This window comes from Somniosus microcephalus, chromosome 5 (assembly GCF_052327205.1).
Source record: "Somniosus microcephalus isolate GS21.2 chromosome 5, FLI_Smic_1.0, whole genome shotgun sequence".
In the NCBI taxonomy this organism is placed as follows: domain Eukaryota; kingdom Metazoa; phylum Chordata; class Chondrichthyes; order Squaliformes; family Somniosidae; genus Somniosus; species Somniosus microcephalus.
The window spans coordinates 193,017,265-193,033,382 of NC_140991.1; the positions used below are offsets into that span (position 1 = coordinate 193,017,265).

Here is a 16,118-nt window from a genome sequence, read left to right on the forward strand (position 1 = left end):
TGCTGGTCCATTTATGGACTTAATGTTCTTAATCGCAGTTGATGCACACTCCAAGTGGTCGGAGGTGATAAAGATGTCCTCCACCACCACGGAAAAAACCATCACAGTATTAAGGACCATATTTGCCAGGAATGGGCTGCCGGAGCAGATATGTTCTGATAATGGACCGCAATTTATGTCCGAAGAATTCAGAAAGTTCTTAAAGAACAATGGGGTAAAGCACTACACGTCCGCCCCATACCATCCCACCACCAATGGATTGGCTGAAAGGTTTGTCCAGACCTTCAAGAAGGCCATCAAGGCCATGGGTAATGAAGACATAAAACTTCAGCACAAGGTGGATAACTTCTTATTTGCATATAGGAATGCAACGCATATGGTTACTAACCAAACTCCCGCCATGATGTTCTACAATAGAAACCTAAGATGCCGGCTGGATTTGGTCAAGCCCAACATCCGAAGGGACGTGGAGAACCGGCAGTTTCAGGGCATGAATGAAAGGCCAACTAGGGCCTTCCAGATAGGCCAACCGGTTTTGGCCCGGGACTACCGTACCGAGAAATGGCAGCCTGGAACTATCTGCACACGATTAGGACCACTGATGTATACCGTGGACATCGGAGACAGCATAATAAGGCGCCATGCTGACCAAATCATCAAGTCATCCGAAAAGGGACAACCTACACCACCACTCTATACATCTAACGATGAAGTAGAGATACCCATATCTACCTCCGATCCGGTGATACTGGAGCCCGATGAACCCGACACTGGCCTTCAAGCCGAATCAGCCTTGCCAGAAGAACCTACTACACCACCAGAAACTACTACACCCTCGAGGCGTTATCCGGACCGAGTCAGGAAGCCTCCTGAGAGACTAACTTATAATTAATTAATACAGCAATGTATATTATTTTGCATATAACATGTAATTAATAATTACTTAAAATATGATGTACTAGTTAGCTAGAAGGGGAGGAATTGTGGTGTATGTGCCTTTAAGAGCCCCAGGTGTGCGTAATGCCGCTAATTGCCACTTGGGCTATATAAGCCTGTGTATTGTGTATATCCTTTAGAAAACCCCCCCCCCAGACTTGCTTAGTAAATACCTATGAACCAACTCCTGTCTTCAGTGTCTTTATCTACACACGGACACTACACTTAGGGCCTAGACAGCTGAAGGCACAGCCATCAATGGTGAGGTGAAGGAAGTCAGAAATGTACAAGAGGCCAGAATTGGAGGAACGCAGAGTTCTCAGTGAGTTATAGTGCTGAAGGAGGTTACAGAGATAGGGAAGGGCGAAGCCATGGAGGGAGTTGAACAAAAGGATTAACATTTTTAACTTGAGGTGTTGCTGGACCAGGAGCCAATGTAGGTCAGCAAGCACAGGGGTGTTATCACGGGTAAATGGGACTTGGTGCGAGTTAGGACACAGCAACAGAGTTTTGGATGAGTTTATAGAGGGTGGAAGATGGGAGGCCAGCCAGGAGAGAATTGGAATGGTCAAGTTTGTAAGAAACAAAAGCATGGATCAGGCTTTCAGCAGCAGATGGGCTGAGGCAGAGGCGAAGACGGGCGATATTACAGAGATAGAAGTAGGCAGTCTTAGTTATGGAGAGGATATGGGGTTGGGAGCTCAGTTCAGGGTCAAATAGGACGCTGAGGTTATGAACAGTCTGGTTCAGCCTGAGACAGTGGCCAGAATTGGTGGCTAGGGGACCGATTTGTGGCAGGGGACGAAGACAATGGCTTCAGTCTACCAAAGGTTTAATTGGAGGAAATCTCTGCTCTTCCAGTGCTGGACGTCAGACAAGCAGCCTGACAACACAGAGGCAATGGCAACGCAGGGCAAGGTGGTGGTGAGGTAGAGCTGGGTGTCATCAGTGTACACATGGAACCTGACGTGTTTTTGGATGATGTCGTCAAGGGGCAGCATGTAGATGAGAAATAGGAGGGGGCCAAAGTTAGATTCTTGGGGGACTCTAGAGTTAATGACACAGGAGCAGGAAGAGAAGCCATTGCAGGAGATTCTCTGGCTACAACTGGATAGACAAGAATGAAACCAGGCGAGGACAGGCAAGTTACACACTGGAAGAACCTGACAGTGTGTCTTTCATTCCACCTGACATCACAGGCAGCTTTTCTTCTCTTATTGGTCCTCCTCTGTAAACTGCACTGCTAATGGAGCTCTAAATCCAATCCCTATTTTGTATAAACTAATTTTTCAATCAATAGTCAAAGAAACAAAGTGCAGCATTGCCAACTAAATAGGAAGGCTAGCAAAGTATCGCACTGTATTAGCAGTGGAAAATAAAGCATCTGTTATTGCTGGCAATAACAACCATTGCAAATAGCCAAAGAACTGTAGCATGCAGAACAAACTTTCCTTCAACAACAAGTTGGCAACATGTAAGAAATAGGCAAGAAGTGCAGTCTTAATGATACTCTTGAAATTACTGCTCAGAAATCCACTGATATCATAGGCACTCGGTCTCACACAAGAGTGATTACCAGGCTATATTTTAATGTGGGAATACACTGACTGAAAAATACTCTCCTTAGACTGTCTTTCCTCTTTAAGTCTTCATTACTATCAAACAGTAAAATTTTAAAACTGTGATGAATGTGTGATCTAGAAGGAGAACTAAGTCAGTAGATCAGGAGTGCCCAAGCTTTTTGTCTTCATAGTCTACTTAGTTAGGTTCATGTCATGGAGCCTCCTGGGCCACATATATAGCTTAAAGCAATGTCTCTTCACTTCTCCTTTGTTCTCTCCCAGCCTGGCCTTTTAATCTATTTCATTTCCTGTGCTTTTCCAGTCTTGACAAAGGGTTTGATCTGAAACGTTGACTCTATTTTCTCTCCACGGATGTTGCCTGGCCTACTGAGTTTTTCCACCATTTTCTGTTATTTCACTTTTAATTTGCATGTCTCAAGCTGCAGATACTTGCAGATTTTGGTGTTCTGATTTAGAATTTATCCACCAGTGAGGCAATAACCCTAAACCCTTTGTAAATCTCCAGGCCCAAATTTAAACAGGACAAACCAGCAAGTATGACATTTAAGTGGCAATACAACTGAGTTGCCTCGGCTTCCTGGGTTGCACGTAGTTTGGACACTCCTAAGCTAGAGATGAGAAGTCATGATGAGCTATAGGGTGACTACCTGCATATAAGTCCAACTCCTAACATCTCCTTGTCAACAACAAAGAAATGTTAAGAGTGAACCTTGTATTTAGCTATATAAGTTACACTTCAAAGTAATTAATTCTATGTAAAGCGCTCCGAGACATTTCTGAGAGATGTGATAAGGCGCTTTTTCACAAGACAGATTACAAATCTACTTAAGCAAAATGAGCTGTATTTATTTCTAACATGTACCAAGACAGGTTACATTTTTGAGAGTGAGTCACCCTAATCAACGAGATTTGACATTCAATTACATGATTCTAATGAATTTAACATCGCTGCCCTAGTTCTTGTTGGACGGCTTGTTGCCATCCTATTAAAACAAGTCTCCGGGTTGTTGTCGCAGGTTGAGTTTCAGGTACTGGTCAGAAACCGCAATTCCAGACACCAGAACTTGTTCCTGATGTAGGAATGTTAGTGTCACTGCACCCAGATCAGGCTACTAACCTGAACTGTCAGCTCCCAAGCTCCATGAGAATGAATCAAGCCGCTAAACTCCCAGGTTTCCTGGTACAGCTTTAATTGTATCCTATTGACTGCGACGTGCCAGCCCACTGTATCTGGAGTAAGTGTAGATTTCAGAGGTGTGATCGTGATAATCTGTGAAATTTGACTCAAACACTTCACATGTTTCCTGGGTCGGTCATACAACCATTTCAGTAGCTATCCTCCACACGCACACACCATGTCGAAAATAAGCAGTTAGCCCGACACCACAGGATAAATTAATAGTGTAATTTTAAAAAAAGTCAGACGCCTAAATGACTCTGCCGTGGGGACCGAGCTGCTGCTTCTCTGGGAGTCACTTGCAGAACAAAACTGAAACTTCTTCGGATCGAGAGGACAGACACAGATACCAGGGGGTGACCGCATGCGAAGGACAGGGCGGCTGCAACTGTTGACCGCGGCGATACTTGTCTTGAAAGAGGACCGAGATCAGACAACCTTTAGAGGGGTACCACGACGTTTTGAAACGAACAGGTGTTGAGAGATAACGAGCCCCGTCCCCTCCCCCGTACGCCTGTCGGGGAGGTACTGACTCCAGCAGCGCTGACTGCATGTGCAACTGCCGGTGCGCGTGCCATCGCTCGAGAGAGAATGCGGCGGTTGGACTCAGCGCGTGCGCGCGCCCGCGGCATGTGTCCCGCGTGTTCTCCCGCCGCCGAGCGCGGTTGTCAGTGTCACTGCGGGGGGAGTGCGCGCTCGCGAGATGCGCGCGGCCACGTGTTGCTAAAGCGCTGATTCAGTTTCAAAGCGCGCGCCGCTGCACTCAGGAGGCCGAGCGCGAGCGAGTGAAAGCGGCGGCGGCGGCGGCCAGACAGAGAGTGGCAGCTTGATCGTATTTGTGCCGCGATTTCCCCAACCTCCCCCCACCACCCAACCCGCTTCGCTCCCATCTCATCTGTGCCCAACTCTTCTCTTACTCCCCTCTTTTTCAGCGTAACCCGAAGACAGGCAGCGTTTTGTCCGGCCAGTATTCAGGTAATATCATTTTCTTTTTAAGAAAAATAAGAATCCACCTCCTTCTCTTCCTCCTCCCCCATAGCACCCGCCATGTCCTCTCAAAGCGACTCGACAGCTTCCAAATCCGGCCTGAAAGTTAGAGGCGAGAAGGGACAGTGTCTGTCTTTGTGTGATATTCCTGTGTGTGAGAGTGGGAACGATAAAGGCCTTTAACCCATCAGTCACTGCACACTGACTGATTTACAGTTTTTCGTCTCTGACTCGCCCCAAACGGAAACTAATCCCCCTTCCCCCCCAAAAAATATGAGAAGCAGCCTGGTATTGAAAAGCTTCTTTCGTTTGTTATTTCTGCAGATCAAGCGCGTCTGACGTGGCTGTCAAATATATGACTCGCTTCCCTCTCCTCCCCTTAGCACTTCGCTGGCACTGTTTGTGTAACTTAATCTTTAGATTTATATTCGGTCAAAAATCCGTACGGTGCCCATCGTCCAAAACTTAATTTTGTTACATTGTCAATATTATGGAAAGTGAGGCACTGAGAGGCGTGATGTTGTTGACTCGAGCGATGTTTACATTTGGCGAATGGTTATAGATCTAATTAGATACACCCTGCTGTCAATTTCGAATCTGTATCGCAAATATGGTCTATTTGCTTTTTAAACTGCTTTAGCATTTACGAAATGGCAAAACATATATGTGAGATACTGGATGGTCCCTTTTTTAAAGAGTTGAAACAGGAACGATCTTTAACTTCGTTCGATGTAGCAAAGTGTATCAGATTGATAATTTAATGTATTTGTTTTAAATTCCAGAACGAGTAAGATGTCCAGTGAGTCGCAGAGGGCTGATGACAGCCCCAGTACCAGTAGTGGCAGCTCAGACGGGGATCAGCGTGAAAGTACTCCGCAAGAACAAGAGAGGGAACAACCACAGCCGAAGAAGAAGGATGCCAAGATTTCCAGTAAAACTGCTGCTAAACTTTCAACTAGTGCTAAAAGGTACTGTCTTACTCGAAACTGGTCATTTTTCTGTTCTATGAGGAAGGTTATACTTGTCAAAATACCAATGTTGCGTTTCTATCATCAAAATCAGAGGAAGAATGTGTTTGTCATGGCAAAGATAATACAAGTGACACAGCTCTCCTCCCCTTGATTTCAATGGGCAATTGTGTTTGTTCTATTCTTTTGAATGGTGCAGGGGTGGACTAATATCTTCCTAGACTAGAGTTTATACAGTGAAAGAAATATTCATAATCCAAATTCACAGCTTTTATTACATTATTGTGAAGAATGTAAACACTTGGAAATAATTTTGCCATCTGAAATTTGGGCCTAATAATTTCATAGGTCTCATGAAAATTATCTAATGTCCTGGATGAACATGTATTCCTCAACTAACACTACCAAAAAATACTATTATCTGGTCACTTATCTTTATTGTTGTATTTGGGACTTTGATGGTGAAAATTGGCTGCTGCATTACAACAGTGACTGTACTTCAGAAGCATTTGATTGCCTTTGAAGTGCTTTGGGATGTCCTGAGAATGTGAAAACATTATATAACTGCAAGTTCTTTCTTCTTTCTAAGACTTTCTTAAAGCAAATCCTTTTTAAGAGAGCTGTATGTTAAAGGCACTACACAAATGCAAGTTGTTATATTCCATAATTTGACACTGCTGGTGGTAGTGCCAAATAGAATCATAGAATCATAGACTGATTACAGCACGGAAGAAGGCCATTTGGCCTGTTGAGCCCGTGCCAGCTCTCTGCAAGAACACTTGAGCTAGTCCCACTCCCCCGCCCTTTCCCCGTAGCCCTTCAAATTTCTCTCCTTCAGGTACTTATCCAACTCCCTTTTGAAAGCCATGATTGAGTCTACCCCCACCACCCTTTCAGGTAGTACATTCCAGATCTTAACCACTCGCTGTGTAAAAAAGTTTTTTCTTACGTCGCCTTTTGTTCTTTTGCCAATCACCTTAAATCTGTGTCCTCTGGTTCTCAACCCTTCTGCCAATGGGAACAGTTTCCATCTATCTACTCTGTCCAGACCACTCATGATTTTGAACACCTCTATCAAATCTCCTCTCAATCTTCTCTGCTCCAAGGAGAACAACCCCAGCTTCTCCAGTCTATATCAATGTAACTGAAGCCCTTTATTCCTGGAATCATTCTCGTAAATCTTTTCTGCTCCTTCTCTAAGGCCTTCACATCCTTCCTAAAGTGTGGTGCCCAGAATTGGACACAGTACTTCAGGGGCTGAACCAGTGTTTTATACAGGTTCATCATAATTTCCACACTTTTGCACTCACTGGGCACAATTTTGCCAGGCCTAAGGAGGCGGGATTGAAGGCGTGTGAATTGTTAAAATCGTCAAAAATGGCAGGCGGGCCCGATCCCGCCTCCATCCCGCCGCCAAGCAATTTTCCCAAAAGCGTGTTTTCTGACCCCCTTTCCATCCCGCCCCCAAGAGGCGGGATAGGCCTTTAAGGCCCTTAACAACCACTTAATAGCCTCTATATCCCATTTTGAGAGGCCTTTCCGATTTTTAGTCATTCCCCCCATCCCTCACGCCTCCTCTGGAACATGCCAGGTAATGCTGGCGGCCTCACAAGTGGATTGCTTATGAACAGCTGCAGCTCCACCGTTACAAAGGAGTTTTCACCAATGATCATTTGCAGGTGGCAGAACTTTGTTGTTTCAGGTCTGGGGGAACTTTTAGCAGGCATACTCAGTGTTGTGGAAGTTTGGAGCCTGACACCCATCTCCAGTGTAACCTCCTGGGAAACCCCTCTCCCCACCTTGACTAAGTGCTTCCTCAACTGAGGCATACATCAGAAGCATGGCGACCATTTCATTCCTTTCCTCCTAGACATCAGATTTGGATGAAGACCAGCCGCGGCAGCAGCAGAACCATGAGCAACAGCAGCACCAACAGCAGGAGCATCAACAGGAGCGCCAAGCTGCTAGTCACCCATCTGAAGATACACAGGCCAGAAGTTGCCAGAGCGCGACCATATTGCTGCCCGGGATGCAAGGGACGCACTCATGTGGGTCACATTTGCTTAGCCTGTACAATCAAACACTTTTGCCTCGCACCTTCTTACCAGAGCATCAACAATGGACAAGAACCTGTGGATTCCTATCACTCTGACCACCATACTGACAATTGCAAGTCTCTCTAAGCCCTCAATGTTGAAATCCCATTTGCGAAATGACACATGCCACAACTTCAGCAGTTTGCCATCAGAATTTTTTATCACAACAAGCAACTGGTGGCATTTCAAAAATAAGCACAACATAACACCCAAGTGACTACCCTTGTGACTACTTGTGCATTATCTTCCTCTTACGTGTGCTCCTATGTGGTGCTTCCCCTGTGGCTTCAGCAGATGTGGAGGACCCTTGCTCACTTTCTTGCTGCTCCTATCTCGACACCTTTGGTGGCCGTCCTCTGGGGTTGCGAACCTGTGAGGGCTCGGCAACAGTCTGCTGCTCCTGCGGCTGTGCAGGGGATGAGACGCCCATCTCAGTTGGATGAGATGCCCATCTCAGTTGGGTGAGGTCTCTGGTGGGGCTCTGACCGAGGGCTTTGCAGTGGCATGGTCGTTAGAGTGCTTAGAGAGGAGCCCCCACTTCCTTGTTGTCTGCCACCAACATCCCTCTCATGGGTCAGTCCCACTTCAGAGCTAGCAAGTGGCTTGACAGCACCTTGCTGCACTTCAGGGGGGCCATGAGGACCTGTTTCTGCACTGGAAGTCCTACTCCAGAGGACTTCCATGAAGGTCTGGTTTCTATGCTCAGTAGCTGACCATCGCTCCTCAAGAGATGCCAGTCTATTCTGAACAATGACCATGTTTTCTACACTCTGGCGACTTAGCTCCTCCATGGCCATAGCCATCCTCTCGTCTACTGTAGCCATCCTTTCCACGGAGCTTGCCATCCTTTCCATGGTGATGTGTTCATGCGCCAATAATGCCTCCACAAAGGCTCTGCTCATGTTCGCGATGGACTCTTCCATTCACTCGACACTCGCAGCGACCCTGGAGACAAAACCTGCCAGAGACTCCTGCACCTGTTCCTGGAGTTCCAGCACCGCTCTCGTTCTGGATGGACCCGGAGGCACAAGGTCGACATGCAGCTGAGCCGAGCTGGGAGAGTCCTGCGCCCTCCGACGAAGACTCTCCACTGCTGTCCCTGTCTCCACCGTCTGCTAATGCTCACTTGTGAGCTGTGATACACCAGGTGCCAACACTACTCTATCTTGCGAAGGTCTCACCGAGGTGCGAGTGTCTGCGCTGGTGCTGGGTGCACTGAATTCTGCTGAGGCTGCGCCCTCAGAGGTTGCAACTCCCTCTGAGGAGTCTGGGTGCTCAGGCTCTTCCTCCTGGACAGTGGGGACGGGGGCTTTCGATGGTCCTGTTGGGGAGTAAAGGAAAGAGTTGGAGATGTGAGGTCAAGGTTACATGAACATTGAATAGTGCAGATGATCATAAGTCAATCTGTTAGAGCATCAGATTCATTATCAGTGACTCATGCAATGTCAATGAGAGAGATGCCAAACTACTCTGTCACCAGCTTGCTGCGATGCACCCATCTGTCCATCCCCCACTTGGGAATCCTCCTCGATCTCGGCGATTTCCAGGGCCGCCTCCTCCCAGGCGGTGAGCTGGGCTACTGAGGGTGGCCCTCCTCCTGTCATGGCTCTTTCCCTCTTATTGTGGTCTCTCTTTTCCTGCAATGAGGGACACAAGTGGAGTTTGAGTGAGAATGAAGGAGTGTAGATAATCCATAGCATAGATGCTTAGAAGGATACAAAGGACCATCCCTGTGTGTTGAAAGTTGTTGTTGTCATGGCATCACAGTGATAGGGAGTGTGAGGGCTGCATGATCGAATAGTTAAGTGAATGTGACCTTCAAGAGAGAGGGAATGGGTAAGGGTGCAGACATGTAAGTGTCAAGTGGGATGTGGAGGAACAGGTTGGCAAAGCAGAGTGCAGGTGAGGAGAGGTGATGGGGATCAGATTGAGGGTGATGGGAAAGTCATACTCACTTTTCCTGTGTGAAGAAGATCATGAAACCTCTTCCTGCATTGCAGCCAGGTTCTGCGGCTCAGCGAAATAGAGTTGACTTCCTGGGCCACTTGCAGCCACACAGCTTTTGTCTGCTGGGGTGGCTTTTTCCTCCCTGAGGAAGGGAACAGCACCTCCTTATTACATCTGACTCCGTGCACCAGAGCTTGGAGGGAGGTCTCATCAAACCGAGGTGCACACTTTTGCTTGATCGTGGACATTGTCGGGAAATCAACACCTTCACACAATTTGCAGAGCCTTTGCAGTCTCCAGAGGAAGCAAGGCTGCTTGCAGGTCTTAAATCCAGCAGCATTGATGATGTCATTGGAGGCGACTTTCTGTGTGAAAAGACTCATTGGGCCAGGTGTTCCCACACGCAGGAAATCAATTGCCCAATTAGGGGAAAATCCCACTTTTTCAACACTTCAATTAGGAGTCGGGGTCCTGACACGATTTCCACCTGACACGCCCCAGCCCACCCACACTGACAAAAACCTGCCCACAGCCTCTATTTATGAAGCCCAGATCCCGTAAGCCTTTTTAACTGCTTTCTGAACTTGCCCTGCCACCTTCAGTGGTTTGTGCACACATACCCCCAGGTGTCTCTGTTTGTGCTCCCCCTCCAGGATTGTACCATTTAGTTTATATGTCCTCTCCTCATTCTTTCTACCAAAATGAATCACTTCACACTTTTCTACATTAAATTTCATCTGCCACATGTCCGCCCATTTCACCAGCATGTCTATGTCTTCCTGAAGTCTATCACTCTCCTCCTCACTGTTCACTATACTTCCAAGTTTTGTGTCATCTGCAAATTTTGAAATTGTGCCCTGTACACCCACGTCCAAGTCATTAATATATATCAAGAAAAAGCAGTGGTCCTAGTACCGACCCCTTGGGAACACCACTGTATACCTTCCTCCAGTCCAAAAAACAACCGTTCACCACTACTCTCTGGCCTATAAATTCGGTGACGCCCCGCCAGCACGTTTGCGCCGGAAATTTAGCGCCCGCCGCCGAGCCAGTTGTGCCCGCCCCAAATTCACTTTCAGCGCCCCAAAGCGGAAGCGGGCGCTGGTACAGGGTGTGCCCGCCCCGCTTGGGGCGCTGAAAGTGAATTTCAGCGCTGCCGGTCCCGCTGCGCCACCCGATGCGGAGCGGCAGGCTGCTGTACTGCAGGTCTCCCCCTTCTCTTAAGGGGGAGGTGCCTGCAATGGCCGGAGCCCTGTTGAAAGTGCCGGCAAAAGAGCCCAGCACAACGGCGAAGTGCCGGGCTCCACGGAAACCAGCCGGCAATGCCGCGGGGGGGGGGGGGTGGAGGAGGCCGGGGAAGGAGGTGCGGGCAGGCGGCCGCCGAAAAAGCGGCCGGCCACACCTCCGCTTTAAATAGCGCCTCTTAAGGCTGCAGCACGGCCAGGTTTTCAAAACGTTGTTAGCGGCCGCCAGGGAAGAGGCGGCCGCTACTGAAGATGGGGATCGGCATGGTTTCGGGCGGTACCGGGGCGCTACGCACACCGATGACGTCATCGGTGCTGGCGCAGCGCTACCGGCTTACGCCGATTTAAAGGCCCACCTAATTTCAGCGGCGACGCAACTTCCGGCGCAACCCACTCTTGCGCCCCTAAATGGGCGCAAACCCAAGGGAATTTCTAGGCCTCTGTTTCCTATCACTTAGCCAATTCTGTATCCATGCTGCCACTGTCCCTTTTATTCCATGGGCTTCAACTTTGCTGGCAAGCCTATTATGTAGCAGTTTGTCAAACGCCTTTTGGAAATCCATGTACACTACCTCAACTGCATTACCCTGATCAACCCTCCCTGTTACCTCATCAAAGAACTCAATTAAGTTAGTTAAACACGATTTGCCTTTAACAAATCCGTGCTGGCTTTCCTTAATTAATCCACACTTGTCCAAGTGACTGTTAATTTTGTCCTTGATTATTGTTTCGAAAAGCTTCCCCACTACCAAGGTCAAACTGACTGGCCTATAGTTGCTGGGTTTATCTTTACACCCTTTTTGAACAATGGTGTAACATTTGCAATTCTTCAGTCCTCTGGCACCACCCCGGTATCTAAGGAGGATTGGAATATTATGGCCAGTACCTCCGTGATTTCCACCCTCAATTCCCTCAGCATCCTATCCAAATTTTTTGCTAATATCAGTTTAAATCACAGCTGAGATATTTCGTTTTATCAGGACAATCCAAAATGAATATGATTTCCACTTAGTGTTGCCTCAATCCAATTCACATTGAATTAGGTGTTAAATTATCCTCACTGACACATGTACTCATATTTTTAATTGCTAGAAGGTGTGGAACAAGTTAAATCAAGTGTTTATGCCAACTTTGACAAAATCCCCTATTTCACATCTTGGGTGAAACAGTGCAAGTTGTTATTCTCAAATATGTTCAAAGTACACTTTCCCCTGAATTATTTACCTCTACTTCACACATCGAGAACCGTGAATGTGAACCCTGTCTTATTAACAGGGCCAGCATACTACTTTAGCCAGAAACTAACAAAACAACTGGTCAAAAAAGATGTACGGTTCAGCTTTTTCCCATGAACAGTTGTCGACTGGAACCAGTTAGATAATGAAATAGTAACTCCAAGCTCACTGGACACATTTAAACATAAACTGAAGAATTTGAATTAGTAATTTCACTGTTGCACTCGCCCAATGACCTCACCCCTTACAAAGTTGACGGAATACAGCTAGACTGCACATGCTGACTCACCAGAGACAAGACGAAATAAGACTTTGCTTTACACAGGCAAAATACTGCGGGTGCTGGAAATGTGAAATAAAAACAGAAAGTGCTGGAAATACTCAGCAGGCCAGGCAGCATCTGTGGAGAGTGAAACAGAGGCCGTGATTTCGCCTACCGAGGCAGGCTAAGTGCGGCCGAGGTAGGTGGCGGACTGCGACTCCGCTCCCAGTTCCATCGCACTCTGTTGAAGTGATTTTCCCCTGATTGGGCTTGTTAAGCCCGTCCTGTGAGGTTCCCGGCCAATTAAGAGGAAGCGGGTCTGATGACGTCATTTGATGACGCGTCATCAGCCGGTTTCCTTAAAGGACCATGTGCACATTAATTTTGACAGTTCTGCTGTCAGTGTTCTACAGCATTGACGTGCTGCAAACACTGGCAAGCACTGCACAGAGGTGCAAGGCTGCAACCAGGCTCTCCCATGACTCCCTCCATATGCTTATGGAGGAAGTCATAGTACACAGGGAGGCCCTCTTCCCTTCCCATGGGCGGAAGAGACCTCTCCAGGACACCAACTCAGCCTGGTGCACAGGAGGACACAAGCAGGGATGTTGTCAGGAGGACCAGGCTGAAGTGGCGCAAACCTTTCAATGATCTCAGTAGATCACGAAACGTTACTGCAAAGCCACACTCCTGCTGTGCCACTCATCACATCCCCATCACTCTGCCTTCCCTACCCTACTCCTGCACATCCTTACTGACACCAACTTACCTTGCACCTCCATCCATCCCTCTCTCTCTATCTACATTATCACATCCCCATCTCACTAGCCACCCCTCACACTCACCCTCATCCTTGTCCAATTATAGCAACTAACAACACACGAGGTAGGCACGTGGGTCTTTTAGCCTATGCTCAGGTAGAGTTTCTGCTAATGTGCTGTCAAACATTGAAATCTTTATTTTGAACACTTTGCGTTCTTGCACAGATTTATGTGCACCTTTGCAAGTGGCTTAGTGAGTTGTAGTGAATGGTGAGACATAAGGGCAGCCCCCACAATGGTGATGAGTGTGAAAGGAATGGCTTGGGCATTGCAGGAATGCTTATGGTGCTGGTGTGGTGCCAACCTGGCGTATCATGTGGCAGCCAGGGTGTACAGTGTCAAGTGACGTATATCTGGCCATGGTGAGGCCATCCCTGGCCTCCCAGACAGCAGTGTGGTCAGGTGCTGATGCCCTGTGTCCTGTCTAGCACCAGGTGCTGGTGGAGAAGGTTGTTGTTATTGTTGGTGCTGCTGGTGTGCCTGATGATGTTGGTGTGCCTGGTGATGTTGGTGTTGAGGCTGATCGTGGTGAAATTCTGAGGACCAAGGTAAGATTTTTTGAAGGGCACCAATGCTGATGGAATAGATGGCAGATGAAGTTGAGATGACAGAGTGATCTGTCAATGGTGAGATAGGTTGTTCCAAGGAGGTGACAGTGGATAGAGAGTTTACTCCAAACACTTCCAAACTGCATAAAGCTCAAATGTGTGTTCCAAATCCTGAAGGCTCCAGCTTCTAACATTGGAAAGTGAACAGCTGTGAAATGGTATACCACTTTTGCAGCTGTTACCTATTCAGAGCAATGGAGTCATTGAAAACCCGACCTATTGACCTGACATGATCCCCGAGCACCGTGAAACTTGTCAAAAAGCTGGAAAAATGGTAAGTAGATGGTAAAATGCTATTTAACAACCTCTTAACTATTTCAATTGGCTCACTCGCCGCTTAGTGTCGGGTCTGTAAAGTGCAGGGTGGGGGACTTCAATGTCTATCACGAAGAGTGGCTTGGTAGCACCACTACTGACTGAGCTGGCTGAGTCCTGAAGGACATAGCTGCCAGTCTGGGCCTGCGACAGGTGGTGAGAGAACCAACACAAGGGAAAAACCTACTTGACCTCATCCTCACCAATCTACTTGTCGCAGATGCATCTGTCCATGATAGCATTGGTAGCAGTGACCACCACACAGACATTGTGGAGACGAAGTCCCGTCTTCACACTGAGGACACCCTCCATCGTTTTGTGTGGCACTACCACCGTGTTGAATGGGATAGATTCAGAACAGATCCAGCAGCTCAAAACTGGGCATCCACGAGGCGCTGTGGGCCATCAGCAGCAGCAGAATTGTATTCCACCGCAATATGTAACCTCATGGCCCGGCATATCCCTCACTCTACCATTACCATCAAGCCAGGAACCAACCCTGGTTCAATAAGGAGTGTTGAAGAGCATGCCAGGAGCAGCACCAGGTGTACCTAAAAATGCGGTGCTAAACTGGGGAAGCTGCAACACAGGACTACCTGCATGCTAAAAAGCGGAAGCAGCATGACATGGACGGAGCTAAGCGATTCCACAATCAATGGATAAGATCAAAGCTCTGCAGTCCTGCCACATCCAGTCGTGAATGGTGGTGGACCATTAAACAACTAAAGGGAGGAGGAGGCTGCATGAATATCCCCATCCTCAATGATGGTGGAGCCCAGCATGTGAGTGCAAAAGACAAAGCTGAAGCGTTTGCAACCATCTTCAGCCAGAAGTGCTGAGTGGAGGATCCATATCAGCCTCCTCCTGAGGTCCCCACCACCACAGAAGCCAATCTTCAGCCAATTTGATTCACTCCATGTGATATCAAGAAATGGCTGAGCACACTGGATACAGCAAAGGCTGTGGGCCCCGACAACATCCCAGCTGTCGTGCTGAAGACTTGTGCTCCAGAACTAGCCGCGCCTCTAGCCAAGCTGTTCCAGTACAGCTATAACTCTGGCACCTATCGTCAATGTGGAAAACTGCCCGGGTATGTCCTGTCCACAAAAAGCAGAACAAATCCAATCCAGCCAATTACCGCCCCATCAGTCTACTCTCAATCATCAGCAAAGTGATGGAAAGTGTCGTTGACAGTGCTATCAAGCAATACTTACTCACCAATAACCTGCTCACTGATGCCCAGTTTGGGTTCTGCCAGGGCCACTCCAGCCTTGGTCCAAACATGGACAGAAGAGCTGAATTCCAGAGGTGAGGTGAGAGTGACTGCCCTTGACATCAAGGTAGCATTTGACCGAGTGTGGCAACAAGGAGCCCTAGTAAAACTGAAGTCAATGGGAATTGGGGGGGAAAACTCTCCACTGGCTGGAGTCATACCTAGCACAAAGGAAGATGGTTGTGGTGGTCGGAGGTCAATCATCACAGCCCCAGGACATAGCTGCAGGAGTTCCTCAGGGCAGTCTCCTAGGCCCAACCATCTTCAGCTGCTTCATCAATTACCTTCCCTTCATCATACGGTCAGAAGTGGGGATGTTGGCCGATGACTGCACAGTGTTCAGTGCCATTCGCAACTCCTCAGATAATGAAGCAGTCCATGCCCGCATGCAGCAAGACCTGGACGACATTCAGGCTTGGGCTGATAAGTGGCAGGTAACATTTGCGTCACACAAGTGCCAGGCAATGACTATCTCCAACAAGCGAGTGTCTAACCACCGCCCCATGACATTCAACGGCATGATCATCGCCGAATCCCCCACCATCAATATCCTGGGGGTCACCATTGACCAGAAACTTAACTGGACCAGCCACATAAATACTGTGGCAACAAGAGCAGGTCAGAGGCTGGGTATTCTACGGCGAGTGTCTCACCTCCTGACCCCCC

At 47.9% G+C, this 16,118-nt stretch overlaps 2 protein-coding genes across 2 annotated transcripts in view; one reads left to right on the forward strand and one right to left on the reverse strand.

Annotated features, from left to right (window-relative positions):
- Positions 1–4,355, reverse strand: part of LOC147117496 (uncharacterized) — a 118,298-nt gene extending 113,943 nt beyond the window's left edge. Inside the window, exon 1 of the mRNA XM_085988519.1 lies at positions 3,637–4,355. The gene's annotated coding sequence lies outside the window, so the exon portion shown is untranslated. The remainder of the gene's footprint in view (positions 1–3,636) is intronic.
- Positions 4,356–4,370: 15 nt separating this feature from the next.
- Positions 4,371–16,118, forward strand: part of LOC147117497 (ubiquitin-conjugating enzyme E2 E2) — a 554,464-nt gene continuing 542,716 nt past the window's right edge. The window contains exons 1-2 of the mRNA XM_085988520.1: positions 4,371–4,671; positions 5,466–5,651. Of these exons, the coding sequence (XP_085844646.1) occupies positions 5,476–5,651 (176 nt within the window). The 5' untranslated portion in view covers positions 4,371–4,671; positions 5,466–5,475. The remainder of the gene's footprint in view (positions 4,672–5,465; positions 5,652–16,118) is intronic.